The sequence below is a fragment of the Nannospalax galili genome, unplaced genomic scaffold (genome assembly GCF_000622305.1).
Source record: "Nannospalax galili isolate Female #2095 unplaced genomic scaffold, S.galili_v1.0 scaffold212, whole genome shotgun sequence".
Lineage (NCBI taxonomy): Eukaryota > Metazoa > Chordata > Mammalia > Rodentia > Spalacidae > Nannospalax > Nannospalax galili.
Window position 1 is genome coordinate 3327624 of NW_008333884.1, and position 14912 is coordinate 3342535.

The window sequence follows — 14912 nt, forward strand, 5'->3', positions numbered from 1 at the left end:
TTACAAAGAAGAGGGTCAACACAGAGGAAACAGTTCCTCCATGCTTCCAAGTGAAGCCAGACACGGTTGAGTAGGACCTTTGACTTATCTTCACATAGATGAAACTGGTAAAAGAAAGGAGACAGGGGCTCCTCTCAAGCCCATGTGACCCCTGAGGAACAGATCCTCAAATGGACTTAAGAGTGAAAATAAATTGGTTTATCTGGGGTGCCTCGGGGTGTGCGGGATTGGGCGATGGCTGCTTTTTTTGTCTTGTTCTCCTAGGGTCACCACTTGTCCCCTTGTTCACCCATGTGACTCCATGGGAATGGCTGCCAGGTCCATGGAGAGGCAGGTATGTTGGGGCACCTGCAACCGGTACTGGTGGTGCTGACTACAAGCCGCCACCGACGAGGCCTGCTGCCAGCAGCTGAGGAGCTTGTTCAAGGCAAGCTGCCCCCAGCCGTGGATAAAATATTTTGACAAAAGAAGAGACTATTTAAAATTCAAGGAAAAATTTGAAGCAGGACAGTTCCAGCCTTCACAGTCAACTGAGAATTTCTAGGCTTTTCCTAAGTTTTTCACAAAGGCTGAAATTACTCTTCTGGACATTTAAAGATGCTCTTGCTGATTCTGGGATGATGGCAGTGTGAATCATGATACACACCAGGACTTGTTCTTTCTGTAGCATTTGATAACTAAAATGGTCATGTTAACAAGATCCCACCATGCAAGCTAGGAAGAACTGAAGTGGTATCCAATTTGCTGCTTTAATTTAGTAACACATCTATTTTTTTTTTTTTTGGTCTTTTTGAGACAGGGTCTCCTTGTAGCCCCAGCTGGCCTGGAGCTCACTATGTAGACCAGGCTGGCCTTGAACTCACAGAGATCCGCCTGCCTCTGCCTCCTGAGTGCTGGGATTAAAGGCGTGCACCACCACAACTGGCTTGTAACATGTCTATTTTAAGAAAAAAAATGAAAGCCTATGATTAAAAAAAAAATGGTTTAGCTGGGCCAACTATATGGTCTTTAAACATCCAAAAGGAAAGAATAACCAAAGATTAAAGGGGTCAATATAATTTTTTAAGAGTCCATGGGTATAGTGACTTTAACCAAATAACAATCCATTATCACGCAGTTCTGAAGGGCCACAAGCCTGATGTGGATCTCTATGGGAAGAAATCAAGTTTTGGGAGGGGTGTGCTGTTTTCTGGGAGCTCTAGAGAAGAGCCTGTCCCATTGATGTAGAGGTCGCTTATATTCCTTGGCTTGTGTCTTTTGTCTTTTGTGCCTTGGTTAAATTTAAGATTTTTCTCTTTTTTAAAAATTTTTTTATTTTAATTTTATGTGTTGAGTGTATTGCCTGCATGTATGTGAATGCACCTGTGTTGTGCAATGACCCAGAGGTCAGAAGAGGGCTTCGGATTCCCCTGGAACTGGAGTTAAGGACGGTTCACAGCCGCCATGTAGGTACTGGGAACTGAACCTGGGTCCTCTGCAAGAGCAGTCAGTGCTCTTAACCGCTGAGCCATCTCTCTAGCCCTGATTTTTCTCTTTTTAAAAAAAATTTGGCAACGCGAATTTGATTTCCCTAGGTGTGACTTTATTTACACTATTTGAGATTTACAATTTACTGAGCTTCTGGAAACTGTGAGTCGATGTCTTTAATCAGTTTTAGAACATTAATGGTTATCTTTATAATACAGGATCTTTCTCACTCTTTGCTTTCCCTCTTAAGACTCCAATCATAAGTTCATTAGACTATTTATTACATGCATCTTATATATACTGTACCATTTTTTCCCTTTTGTCTTTTCTTCCTGGGTTTCATTTTATTGTTTTTCATTGATATGTAAACCAATTGCTAATCCTAATTTCTACCATGTTCAAGCTTAAGAAATGAGTTACGTACATGTGCATATGGGCAAAATAAATATATATAATTTTTAAAAGTGAGTTCCTAATTTTAGTTATAGCATTTTTCAGTTTTAGAAAAATATGTCTAGGACTGAAGATACGGGAAAAAAAAAAAACCTAAAATAAGTAAAAAATAAAGTCCATCTGGTTCTCCCTGTTGAAACTGAAGTCTCACTATATTCTCTAGGACTTTGAACTCCTGGGCTCAAGTCCCTCCTACCTTGTTCTCCCAAATAGTTGGAACCACAGACACAAGCCACCATATCTATGTTATTTTTTTATAGCTGTCAATTTTCTAAAGTCCATCTTTTTATATACTTTATCCATTTTTCTTCTAGTTTCTTAAATATATTTATTGTAATTTTTTTTGGTCTTTTTGAGACAGGGTCTCCCTGTAGCCCCAGCTGTCCTGGAACTCACTATGTAGACTAGGCTGGCCTTGAACTCACACAGATCTGCCTGCCTCTGCCTCCCAAGTGCTGGGATTAAAGGCGTGTGCCACCATGCTCAGCTCTTTTAGTCTTTTTGAGACAGGGTCTCCCTGCAGTCCGAACTGGCCTGGAACTTACTACCTAGAATGGGATGGCCTCTCGAACTCACAGAGATCCGCCTGCCTATGCCTCCCAAGTGCTGGGCTTAAAGGTGTGCGCTACCACGCACATGACGTTTTGTGAGTACAGGTTCATGTGTCCCACAGTGTGCATGGAGGTTCAGAGGACGGTGTTGAGGACACTTCTCTTTTTTCCACCATGGGTTCTGGGATTTGAACTTAGGTTGTCAGGCCTTCATAGAAAGTTTCTTTATGCACTGAGGTGTCTCATTGGCTCCTGGTCATTTTTATAGATCTTTTCACATTTAGTATGTTTTTACTACGTTCTTGACACTGTATATAGAACATATAATGAAGTGATGCAACATTTTCCACCATGAAATTTCCCTTTTTCTTTTTTGTCTTTTGAGCCCTGTAGCCCCAGCTGTCCTGGATTCACTATGGAGACCAGACTGGCCTTGGACTCACAGAGATCTGCCTGCCTCTGCCTCCTGAGTGCTGGGATTAAAGGTGAGTGCCACCACACCCGGCTAAATTTCCCTTTTTCTTATATAAGATAAAGAGTTGACTTACCACCATCTGATGAAAAATTGAGTTGGGTTAGGGTTGAGCTACAACTTTTGTTGTTTTTTGTTTTTTTTTTTTTTGTTTTGTGTGTGTGTTTGTGTGAGGGTGAGAGAGAGAGAGTGAGAGAGCGAGAGAGAGAGGTTGAGGATCAAACTTAGGTGAAACACTCTACTATTGAGCTATATCCCCAACCTTTGGAATGCAGTTTTATCAAGATTCAGTACTGTGATTGGCCTGGCGACATGCACCTGTAATCCTAGCACTAGGGAGGCTGAGGCCAGCCTAGGATACAAGGCAAGACTCTGTCTTGGAAAAACACAAAATTCAGTACAATTTGTTTCTCACTATTCCTTGGATGTGGTCTTCCTGTGCTTTAGAGTTTGAGAGCCTAGAAAGTCTCCATTTGTTCAGACCTCAAGGTTCTGGTCTTAGGAGGTTCTGAGCTTTGATCTTTGGCTTGCTACATCATAGGGGTTCAGGGGTGTAAAATTTGGCAATTGTTGGGTCTGGAGAAATGGCTCAGTGATTAAGAGCACTGACTGCTCTTGCAGAGGACCCAAGTTTGATTTCCAGCACCTACATGGCAGCTACAAACTGTCCTTAACTCCAGTTCCAGGGGAATCCGACACCCTCTTCTGACCTCCGGGGCATTGCACGACATGGGTGCACTCACATACATGCAGGCAATACACTCGTACACATAAGATAAAAATGATAAATAAAATATTTTTTTAAAAAGTTTAAAGGCTGGGCATGGTGGTGCATGCCTTTAATCCCAGCACTTGGGAGGTGAGGCAGGCGGATCTCTGTGAGTTCTAGGCCAGCCTGGTCTATATAGCGAGTTCCAGGTCAGCTGGGGCTACAGGGAGACCCCGTCTCAAAAAGACCAAAAAAGAAAAAGAAAGTTTAAAAAAAAAATCTGGCAAATGTCGTGATGGACAGATAAATTTTTGCTTGCTGCAGTGCTCTGTCTAGTAGTGGAATTTTGCTCCTCAGCACTGTTAGGGCTGCAGGCTTTATTCTGCCTTTTCAGTTGACCTTCTGTTCCTGATAACTGAGGAAAACTGATTTTGCATTCAGGCCGTGCCTGGGACTTGCTTATTTTTCAATCCATCACACCAGCCCCAAACAATTAAAAGAGTTCTACTGGTTTCTGTTTCCTGCAGGGTGGTCCCTTTGCTGAGCTCAGCCTCATTCCTTGGTCTGCAATTTATCCCCAGGAAAGAAAAATGGCTAATGATCACCCAAGAAACAGTTTTCTCTTTCAGAAAATTTAGTCCACCAAGTCTTTGTTTCTACTGATGTCTTTAAAATGTGTTTATTACAGTAAAATTTTCCCTCATTGCTTTGGGAGTATTGCTTGCTACAGCCTATCCTCTCCTACCCAGAAGCAGAAGTCCTATTTGCCAAATGAGAAGGAAATCTAACATCAACACATACTACAAAAATAAGACTTGTGGAGCTGGAGGGGTGGCTCAGAAGTTAGGAGCAATGGCTCTCTTACAGAGGATTAGGGTTCAGTTCCCAGCACCTACTTGGTGCTAACAACTGTCTGTAACCCCAGTTCTAGGGGTACTCTGACGCCCTCTTCTGGCCTCTGTGGGTATTGCATGCATGTGGAATACATACATGCAGGCAAGATACTCATGATATACATAAAAAAAATTAAAATAGGGGGCTGGAGAGATGGCTCAGCGGTTAAGAGCACTGACTGCTCTTGCAGAGGACCCAGGTTCGATTCCCAGCACAAAATGGTGGCTATGAACCATCCTTTACTCCAGTTCTAGGGGAATCCAAAGCCCTCTTCTGATCTCCCCGGCATTGCACAACACGGGTGCACTGACATACATGCAGGCAATACACTCATACATATAAAATAAAAATAATAAAATATTTTTAAAACATATTTAAAAATAATCAAACAAAAAACTGAAAAAAAAACAAAAAACAAAAAACGAAAACACCCAAGATTTGAGAGATTTAATGCAAAGTGTGAGGGAGAAGGAAAAAAATCAGTCATGATGTGTAAGTTTCTGGGTTGTAACTGGAGAGATCTTGGTTCAGTACAGTAAGAGATTCCACATGATGATCTGAGACAGATAGAGGGAATAACATGAGTTCTCTCTTATTTTATGAAGGTAGGGTCTCATGTACCCTATGATGATCTCAAACTTGGCTATGTAGCCAATGACAACCTTGTATTCCTGACCCTCTGTACCCACCTCCTGCGTGCTAGAATTGCAGGCATGTGCTACCATATCTGGCTCATGAGTTTGCTTTTTCAATATAGAATAGCTGTCATGATTAGCTTTAACTGTGAAGTTGACATAACCAAGAAGAGAGTCTCAATGAAGCATTGTCTACAGTGGGGTGGCCTGTGGGCAATCTGTGGGAGATTGTCTTGATTGTTAATTGATGTGGGAAGATCTACCCCATCTTGGGTGGCACCATTCCCTGAGCAGGGAGTTGTGGAGAGTGCGAGAGGAGAAAGCAGGCTGAGAGCAAAACAAGGACCCACGCACTTGTTCTCTTTGCTCTTGGTTACGGATGTGATACTGTAAGCTCTGCCTTGACTTCCCTGTGGTAATGGGCTGTAACAGGCTGTAACTGAGAGCCATATAAACCCTTTTCTCCCCCAGGTTGCTTTTTGTCAGGATAGTTTATCATAGTGATGGTTCAATGGAGATGGAACTAGAACAGGTTCTTAAATTTCTAGTTTAGGAACTGACCCTACTAGGACAGGGACCACTGGGTGGAGTCTAATTTTGAGGGCAAGATTATTAGTTTGTTTTTGGATATGTAGAAAGAGGTCAGGGCTAAAGATATATTTAAGGGCACTTCAAAGGAAACTGATGTCATGGGTCTGAATGCAACTATCTCAGCTGAAAATAGGGTGAAAAGAGCTCAAGCGGGAGCTTTGAGGAACTCCAATATGAACAACTAGACAAATTCTCCTCTTTAATTTATATGTCCTTCAGTGTACTGAATAGTCAAATCATTCTTGTTTATTACATTTTTCTGTTAGTAAACCATATTGATTTATCTTAGCAAAATTCTGCCTTTTATTCGTAATTTCAGCAGCAGCTCCCCACCGTTTTTTGAAATTCTGTAAAGGAAATCCTCAGATCCTGTAGACCACTTTAGGCATTTTTCACAGTACTTTCCAAATTGCAGGTCATGACTCAGTGGGTCATGAAATTAATTTAGTGGGATCTGATTAGCATTTTTAAAATGAGATAACTAGAAGGCAAAGATCAAAGTATATCACATGTAGTAAGCACCCACACAGCCTTGCTGGGGTACTTAATTTAATCAATTTCATCGTTCAAAATGCTATATAACTCCCAGATTTGTATCTCTATCCCAGGATTCTCTGTCTTTTGTCAATTCATACATCTTACATTCTGTAACACAACACATCTTATCTCAGAAGCTGTAATTCCATCTATTTCAGAATCCAAATGCTTCTTCCCATCCTTATTGCAATCATCCTGGGCTAAGTTCATCTTCTCATCTCTCACCTGGGTTAATTCATTAGCCCTACAAGCTTCTTTGCTTCCATCCTGGCTCCTTCTGGTGTCTACCCTCAACACAGTAGGCAGAATGACCCTTTAAAATAGGGCTCAGGACCAGTAAGATGGCTTAGCAGGTAAAGGTGCTTGCTGCCAAGCCTGAAGGACTAAGTTTGATCCCTGGAACTCAGATGGCAGGAGGAAACAATTCCCCAAAGTTGTCTCTGATCTCCACATGCACACTGCTGTACTCAAATGCATGCACACCCCAACAAATATTAAACAACAACACAGGGTTCTTCAAACTTTTCCTATAGAAGGGTAGAGAGTAAAAACTAAGCCATCTGTGCGTGGTGGCACATGCCTTTAATCCCAGCACTTGAGAGGCAGAGGCAGAGGCAGAGGTAGGTGGATCCCTGTGAGTTCAAGGCCAGCCTGGTCTAATTTTTTTTTTTTTTTTGAGACAGGGTCTCCCTGTAGCCCCATCTGTCCTGGAATTCACTATGTAGACCAGGCTGGCCTTGAACTCGCGTGCCTCTGCCTGGGATTAAAGGCGTGCACCACCATGCCTGGCCTAAAAAAAAAAAATTGTAAAAAGCCTAAATTTGGCTTGAAAGTATTATAGCTACTGATACAGCAAAAGCAGAGTTCTAAAACAAAACTCAAAACAGTAGAGTATAATTTTTGGCAATATAGGACTACTAAAGAGAAGAATGGAATTCTGTTTTCCTTTTTTTTTTTTCTTCTGCTTTTTTTTTTTTTTTTTTTTTTTTTTTGAGACAGGGTCCCTGTAGTCTCAACTGGCCTGGATCTTACTATGTAGACCAGGCTGGCCTTGATCTCACAGAGATCCATCTACCTGCCTCTGCCTCCTGAGTGCTGGGACTAAAGGTGGGTGCCACCACACTTGGACTGTTTTCTGAATTTAATTTTATTATTAGTGTGTGTGTATGGCATGTGGATACACATTCCATGGTATGTGTGGATATCAGAGAACAACTCTGTGGAGCTGGCTTTCTCCTTCCACCTTTACGTGTGTTCTTAAGTTGAATTTAGTCACCAGGCTTGCACTGTCAAGTAGCAAGTATTTATCTACTGAGCTACCTCACTGGTCCATGTTTTCTTCCTTTTTTCTTTTTTTTAAGGATGCCATTTTGCTTAATTAGGGTTCAAGGCCAGTGCTCCTTATCTTCAAATCAACAGCAATTTTTTTTTGGTCTTTTTGAGACAGGGTCTCTCTGTGGCCCCAGCTAGCCTGGAACTCACTATGTAGACCAGGCTGGCCTTGAACTCACAGAGATCCACCTGCCTGCCTCTGCCTCCTGAGTGCTGGAACTAAAGGCATGTGCCACAATGCCTGGCCTGCAAATGTTATTTATTTATTTATTTATTTATTATTTTAATTTTATGTGTATAAGCGTATTGCCCGTATGTGTGTAAGTGCAGTCGCGCAGTGCCTGTGGAGGTCAGAAGAGGGCGTCAGATCCTCTGTAACTGAAATTACGTACAGTTGTTAGCTGCTATGTGGGTGCTGGGAATCAAACCCGGGTTCTCTGCAAGAGTAGTCAGTGCTCTTAATCACTAAGCCATCTCTCCAGCACCATTAAATCAACTGCAAATGTTTATCTGGTAAGAGCCATGCTTAGTTGTAGTCCGTACAGAAAGATGTAATGGGATGGCTTCATCCTGCAGGCTTAGTTGCTGACCTCTCTTTTATATCACTTGTATTTCTGTTCAACACACTACCAACATTTAGCAGCTCAAAACAGTACCCTTTTATTATCAGTCAGACATCCAAGCTGACTTGGCTGGGTTCTCGGCCTAGGATCTCACAAGGTGAGGTGACTTCTTGGAGTATCTGGGAAAGAATCCTCCCAAGCTCATTTGGGCTGTTGGCAGAAAATAGTTCCTTGTGATGATCTGAGGTCTTTACTGCTACACTGGCATGATTTATGCATCTTTCTATTCACCCACAGCACTCTGTTGACCCAAACTAGCCTTCTTGCTATTGCCTGAACCTACCAGTCACACTCCCACATTAAGAGCCTTTCCTGGGGATCTTTGTTATTAGACTTTCTTGTTTTGATTTTTAGTCTGTGTGCTGCTGAAATAATCATTTTGTTTCTGGGTATATTCTAAGCCTCTATCACAGTGGTTAGTACAAAAGAAGCAATCAAGTTGGGCATGGTGGGACACATGTGTCTTTAGTCCCAGCACTTGGGAGGCAGAGGCAAGTGGCCTGTGAGTTCAAGGCCAGTCTGGTCTACATAGTGAGTTCCATGACAGCTAAATGAAAATTCTGGTTAAGTCCACTATGTTTTCTAGGGTTATGTATGCTTATTAGGCTGTGATGCATAATGTCTACCTTACTGAGGAATGTAGTCCGTAGAATCTGAAAATCACTAGGGCTAGCCTATGTGACTTCTAGGATCCTTTCCAAACTTTAGCACTCAAAAGTGTCTATGGGCAGTTGGACAGACTACAATAGGTACTGAATTATTGAAATAGACACCAAAAGAGCAAAATAGTTATCTCTACCCATTCTGTTTAATACAAAGGGAAGCTAAAGCGGTAAGTGTTGAGTGCTGGGAACTGAACTCTTGTCTTTTTGGTTGTGAGTCTGAGCCTTTAACAGCTTTGCCATTTTGCCAGTCCAAAGGAAAAGGTGTAGCCCAGGATGGCCTCAAACTCATCATCTTCCTCCCTCCGCCTCTTCACCATATTATACTGGCTTGTGCCCCCATACCTAGTTCCCTATCCATTCTGTAACCATAGGCTAGAAAAAACTGTGAAAACAGCAAGAACTACTAAATGCCCCAAAATATAAAAATCTAAAGCTAATGTTTTTTATCAAAAAGAGATATTAATTACTTCAGATCAAATGGCAAGAGAGAACATTTTCTAGACCCAAATTTTACTTACTGAAGAAGGGAAGAAGCGTGAAGAAAGACGCTGCTCAAGGTCTTTGCAGCTGACATCGTGACCTGAACTGACTGTGGGAGGAAAGACCACTTGTGAAGTACATAGGCTTTCCATTCATCCACAGGCAGATCCATGCTATCTTAGATCTATGAAGGAAGAAAATAAGGATTCAGGTTTCTACAGATGTACAATTCTAAAAAAAAGTTCAGGATTTCATCCCAGCAAGTATGATGCAACAAAATCAATTCTTGTATTTTTCCACAGTTGTTTCTATGCTGAAGTAGATATTTCTGCACTAATTCACTGAACATCCTGCCATTCAGAAATCTTTCCTGGCAGCCTTTGCTCCAGACACAATGCTAGGTGGTGGTTATACAAATATGAATCAAACAGCAGTTAGATGGTTACCATTACAGTCCTTCTAGACTTCCTCCTACATTAGTTGCCCAAGTCCTTCCAGACTTTTCACTCACCCCAGTAACTATTAAGTTAAATATTTTCATCTTTTAGATGGTTCAGTTTTCTGCTTCGATCTCCAGGTCATTCTTTTGAGATCACGTCCTCACCATCTCTGAGAGTACTAGTGTTCCTACCCCCAGCCCCACCTTCCTCTCTTTCAATCCATCCTCCACGTTGGGACTGATGTCAGTCTTCTGCCTTTAATTCATTGAGACCCCTTCTAGCATAAACCCATCATTATTTGACCCTTGGCTTACTTCCTAATTGCTTTTTTCCTCTGTGTTCTACCATACTGAGGTATTCTTTGTGATCCGTTCGCTGAGATTTATTCACTTAAAATATTTCTCTATGTTTTGAGACAGGGTTTCACTATACAGTCCTGGCTGGCCTGGATGGAACTGCCACGTGAACCAGGCTGGGTCCAAACTCACAGAGATTCGCCTGCCTCAGTCTCCGGATTGCTGGGATTAAAGGCATGCGCCACCACATCTGGCCCCAAAATTTCGATTTCTGAGGATCTCATGTAGCCCGGGCTGATCCTCGAACTTACTATGAAGATGAGGATTGACTTTGAACTCCGGATCCTCCTGTCTCCATCTCCCAAATGCTGAGATCACAAGGGTGAGCCTCCCACTCCCTAGGCTCTCCAGTATTTTTGCAAAGGCCATCGGTACTTTCAGTAACATCCATCCCTACCCTCACCTGACAAATTCCTACACATCTGACTCGCTTCAAATCTGATGTCCCACCTGTGATTCTCCCACACGTAGAAGCACACCGCGTTGACCCTGAGCTTGGGCTTCTCATAACCGCAACTCACAGGTCCGACTATGCTATTCTCAGGGCCGGGTCTGTATGGTTTACCTTCGGGATAACCCACGGAGCCCACCTCTGGGGCTGGCACAGACACGAGGCACGCACTGCGGGGATGAAGGCACCAGGTCACTGCTTGAACTATATTTACCAGGAGAGTTCCCAGGAAATAGCTCCCACTATCCTCTAGGCTGTCACTCAGTCCCCTCTGCCAAACGCCGGAAGCTTCCGAGACCCGGCGGAATGCGACCTCTGCAGCTCCGCGTCAGTTTGGCGCAGCTCCCACCCCACGCCCCGCCCCGAGACCCCGCAATCCCGCCACTAGGCCCGGAACCCTGGCTGGGGCGAGTCACGTGCGCCGCCCGCCGCGGACAAGCCAATGCGGAGGCTGCTTGGCGCCTAGGCCCGCCCCCACGCCTCAAGTGGACCAATGTGGAGGCTGCTTGGCACTTAGGCCCGCCCCCCGCGCCGTGCGCACGTTGGGGGCGGAGCTCCGCGTACAGAGCCTCCAGCCAATCCCCGAGCATCCCGCTGGACACCCCCCCCCCCGGTAGCTGAGCTTGGTCTGTGCAGGAGCGCGAGCGCGGGAGTTAGCTGTGCAGCCATGGTGGGACATCTGAGCGAGGGAGCCATTGCGGTAAGGAGCCGCCCCGAAGCAGGGACCGCGGCCTTGGCGGTACGGGCCTGGAGCCGTGTGTAGCGGACCTGGGGAGGGAGCGGCGGGCGATCGGGAGAGGACCGCAGAGAAAGAGATTGCGGGGCCCGCGAGGGAGCCGCCCCGGGGTCCCTAAGATCATCCCCTCCCCTCCAGGACTTCTCAGGTGCTCAAAATAAACCGGGACTAAATAAATGTCCGCCTGTCTCCCCTTGGCGGCCGCGCTCTCCTCCCTTTGCCCTAACTTCAGCCAAACTTTTCTAAGAGTTGTCTGTCTGATTTCTTTACCTCCCTTGAACTCTATTTAGCCTCTTCCAGCAGACATTTCCCTGGTCACGAGAGAAGATGCTGGTTGAAGTCGCTAGTGGGCTCCCAGTCGCTAAATCCGACTGACGTTTCTTAGTTTTTCGCTTTCCTGAATTCTTGTTCGGGCCTGTTGACCATCGCTTCCTTCTGCTAACAGTCTTCTCTTGCCTGGGTCCTGTGGCTCGCTTGGGCTGGGCTTTATTTGTAAGCCCCTCTTGGTCAGTTCTTGACTCAAGACCCTCTGTAGTGTAGCGGTTCTCTTCCTCCAAGGCAATTTCAGTGACATGTGCATGTCAGTTACTCTTAATTTCTTCATGTTGAGCTAACTACCTTTGATTTAAAGGACGAGCTTTATAATCTGTTCTCGAAGACATCTTAATTTGAGCATATCTCACAGCAGATCCATTATGTTCCTAAGTCTGAACTTTTTTTTTGTTTTGTTTTTGGTCTTTTTGAGACATGAAAGATTAATTATGTGTGTATGTCTGTCTGTGTCTGTGCTTGATGGCGGGGGGGGGGGGGGGGGCGTGCGCATGTGCCACTGCTGGTGTCTGGAGGTTAAAGGACAACTTTGGAGTTGGTTCTTTTCTTTAAAATTTAGGTAGGTTTTTGGAGTCAAACTCGGGCAGGCAGGCTTGCATAGCAAGCATCTTTACCCACTGAGTCATCTTGCCAGCCCTGAGTCTAAACTTTTTGATGTCCCTTTCTCAATGAATGATACCACTATTTAATTTATGCTAGCTAGAAACTGAGGAATTATTCTCCCTGTTAAGGTTCAGAGAGCCCTGCCCCCTCACCAACGGGATCTCAAGGACTTCTCATGCTCCTGAGAAAAGGGAACCGAGCTGATAAGCACCTTGGTCTTTGAAGTCAAGAGAAGCAGACTTTTCGCCACTGTTTGGCCAACACAGCAGGTTTCCCCTTTGATCTCTAAAGAGAACAGGTTTTAACAGTCTCTCTCTCCCATTCCCTCCCCCCCACCCAACCTTAAAAATACGTCTTCCCGCCTTCTGCAGGAAGCAGAAGCCTACCCCCTTAAAAGACCCCAGCTCATGACCCAGGGCAGGCATTTTCCCTGCCCGGAAGGGAATCTATCCCATGTGTTCCTTTGTTAATAAACTCTGCTTTCTCCTGATTGTCATAGTGCTAATTTTTATCTGTCTCTCCCTACATTGTGCATCACTCTGGATGCCCAGTCTGTCACCAATTGAAGAATATTTTAACTCCACATAGATCTCATAAGTCTATCTACTTTTCATTCACACTGGAACCATCATTTGTTGCGTGAACTAGTCTGATCCACTCAACACTCCCTCCTCCCACAGTTCCTACTTACTATCTTCTTGCTAGGCCCCCCCTTCCTCCCCTCCCCCTTCCACCCCACCTATCTCTTAAAGTATATTCTTGCCCTCAAGGCCCTTGATCTTCCTTTTTCTTTTGCTAACAGAATGTTCCAGATCAGCCCAGTTGTTACTGAGTTGGCAAAGTATCTAGCCGGAATCCATTTATTCTGAGACCCTAATTCCTTTGTTCACTTATGTATGACTTTGGGCTGCATACTAAACTCTTTTCCATGTCTGTAATCTGAAGGTGATGATACTATCAATAGCATAGGGTTAGTGAGAAGGTTGACTTTCTGCATTTAATGTTTAGCCCTTGCTAGTGCATGCTTCCTGGTACTAATCCGCACAGATGTACATTTGCATTTGTTTCCTGCTTATTTAATTGATAGTTCTGTTTCGTACACTAGGTTGTAAATTCTCTGAGGCCTGTACCATGTCATGTTTTCCCCTCTCTCCCTCAGCATAGTACCCCTAATGTCTGGAATGATGTTAGCAAGTTTTAGGTACCCAGTGATAGGTAAAAAGTTGGCGGAGAGTGAGCGAATGGATGATGAGGCACCGAGGCACAGCTAAAACTCCATCAAAATAGGGTTTATTAGCAAAGGAACACATGGGACAGAGTCCCTTCTGGGCAGGGAAAATGTTTGCCTGGGTCTTGAGCTGGGGTCTTTTTAAAAGGGAGGCTTCTGCTTCTTGCAGAAGGTGGGAAGGTGTTTATTTATTTATTTTTTTTTAAGTTGTGAGGGGAGTGGGAGAGCAGGTCTGTTAAAACCTGTCTTCTTTAGAGATCAAAGGGGAAGCCTGCTGTGTTGGCCAAACAGTGGAGAAAAGTCTGCTTCTCTTGACTTCAAAGGCCAAGGTGCTTATCAGCTAGGTTCCCTTTTCTCAGGAGCATGAGAAGTCCTTGGGATCCTGTTGGTGAGGGGGCAGGGCTATCTGAACCTTAACATTCCAGCCTTTTGTGTTATAGGATAGGAGGTGCCTTTGTCATCTTGCTACTTCCTGCTGGACAGGGTCAATGTGGGGTGGGGGGTAGGCTGGATTAGGGGTCCACTAGGCAGCAGGGGTTGTCTCTCAGTGCATCTCAACAGGATCCTCAATGGTTTACAGGCACTTGTGTACATGTGGAGGGAAGGAAAGTAACAACTGATTAAAATTAGTAAGAGTTAGTTTTTGGATTTGGTCCTGATAATATCTGAAGAGATAAGGAGCAATGGTTAGCACCAAGGTAATAGCTCTTTTTTTTTTCTTCTGCCAGCCTGAACTCCAGAGCGATGGACTCAGGATTTGTTTTCAGGCATTTTGATAGCTATTGGAGGGGCTAGAATCAGTGTCAGTTACCTCTCAAAGGCTTCTAGATAAGGGAGAGAAAACAAATTTAGCCATCATTTCATTTTTTGGCTAGAACAATAGTAGATTGCCTCTCTTAGCTGTAAGTGGGCACTACACAGTATTGTAGACCAAGATTTGAAGTCTTACATCTGAGTAATGTCTTGTTAGGAACAAAATTATCAATGAGAGATAATTGTCTAAATAACATAAGAACTTATGTCTAATGTCAGGTTTGTGTAATCCCCTGAACCCCTAAAATATACTGATGACTTTAATTTTGGTTATACTTTCCTTTTGGGTGTTTAAGACCATACTGTTGGCCCAAATCAATTTATTTTTACTCTTACAGTTGTATGAGGATTTGGTCCTCAGGGGTCACATGGGCTTGGGGGGAGCCCCTGGCTCCTCAGGCTTTTCTTTACCAGTTCCATCTACATGAAGATAAGCCAAGAGACCCTGCTTTACCTGGGTTTTGCTTGGAAGCATGGAGGAAATGTTTCCTCTGTGTTGATCCTCCTCTTTGTAGACTGGACACTAGTTCAGGTCCATCTTCTAGG

General features: G+C 44.0%; 2 protein-coding genes and 1 pseudogene across 10 annotated transcripts in view; 2 read left to right on the forward strand and 1 right to left on the reverse strand.

The window, feature by feature from the left end:
• Positions 1-11022, reverse strand: part of Smyd4 (SET and MYND domain containing 4) — a 65677-nt gene extending 54655 nt beyond the window's left edge. For 3 of the 8 annotated variants that reach the window (XM_029561445.1, XM_029561442.1, XM_029561441.1), the window contains exons 1-2: positions 10656-11021; positions 9448-9593 (exon numbers count right to left, since the gene is read on the reverse strand). In XM_029561445.1, coding sequence (XP_029417305.1) covers positions 9448-9561 — 114 coding nt within the window. In that variant the 5' untranslated portion in view covers positions 9562-9593; positions 10656-11021. Of the gene's footprint in view, positions 1-9447; positions 9594-10655 lie in introns of all 8 variants that reach the window. The other 5 variants (XM_029561444.1, XM_017797069.2, XM_029561443.1 and 2 more) reach the window with 3 other exon arrangements.
• LOC103730543 lies at positions 308-752 on the forward strand (annotated as a pseudogene).
• A 240-nt stretch (positions 11023-11262) lies between the features above and the next one.
• The window catches only part of Rpa1 (replication protein A1), a 78786-nt gene continuing 75136 nt past the window's right edge, over positions 11263-14912 (forward strand). Inside the window, exon 1 of one of the 2 annotated variants that reach the window (XM_008828791.3) lies at positions 11263-11356. In XM_008828791.3, coding sequence (XP_008827013.1) covers positions 11324-11356 — 33 coding nt within the window. In that variant the 5' untranslated portion in view covers positions 11263-11323. Of the gene's footprint in view, positions 11357-11400; positions 11541-14912 lie in introns of those variants that run through there. The other variant, XM_029561447.1, reaches the window with a different exon arrangement.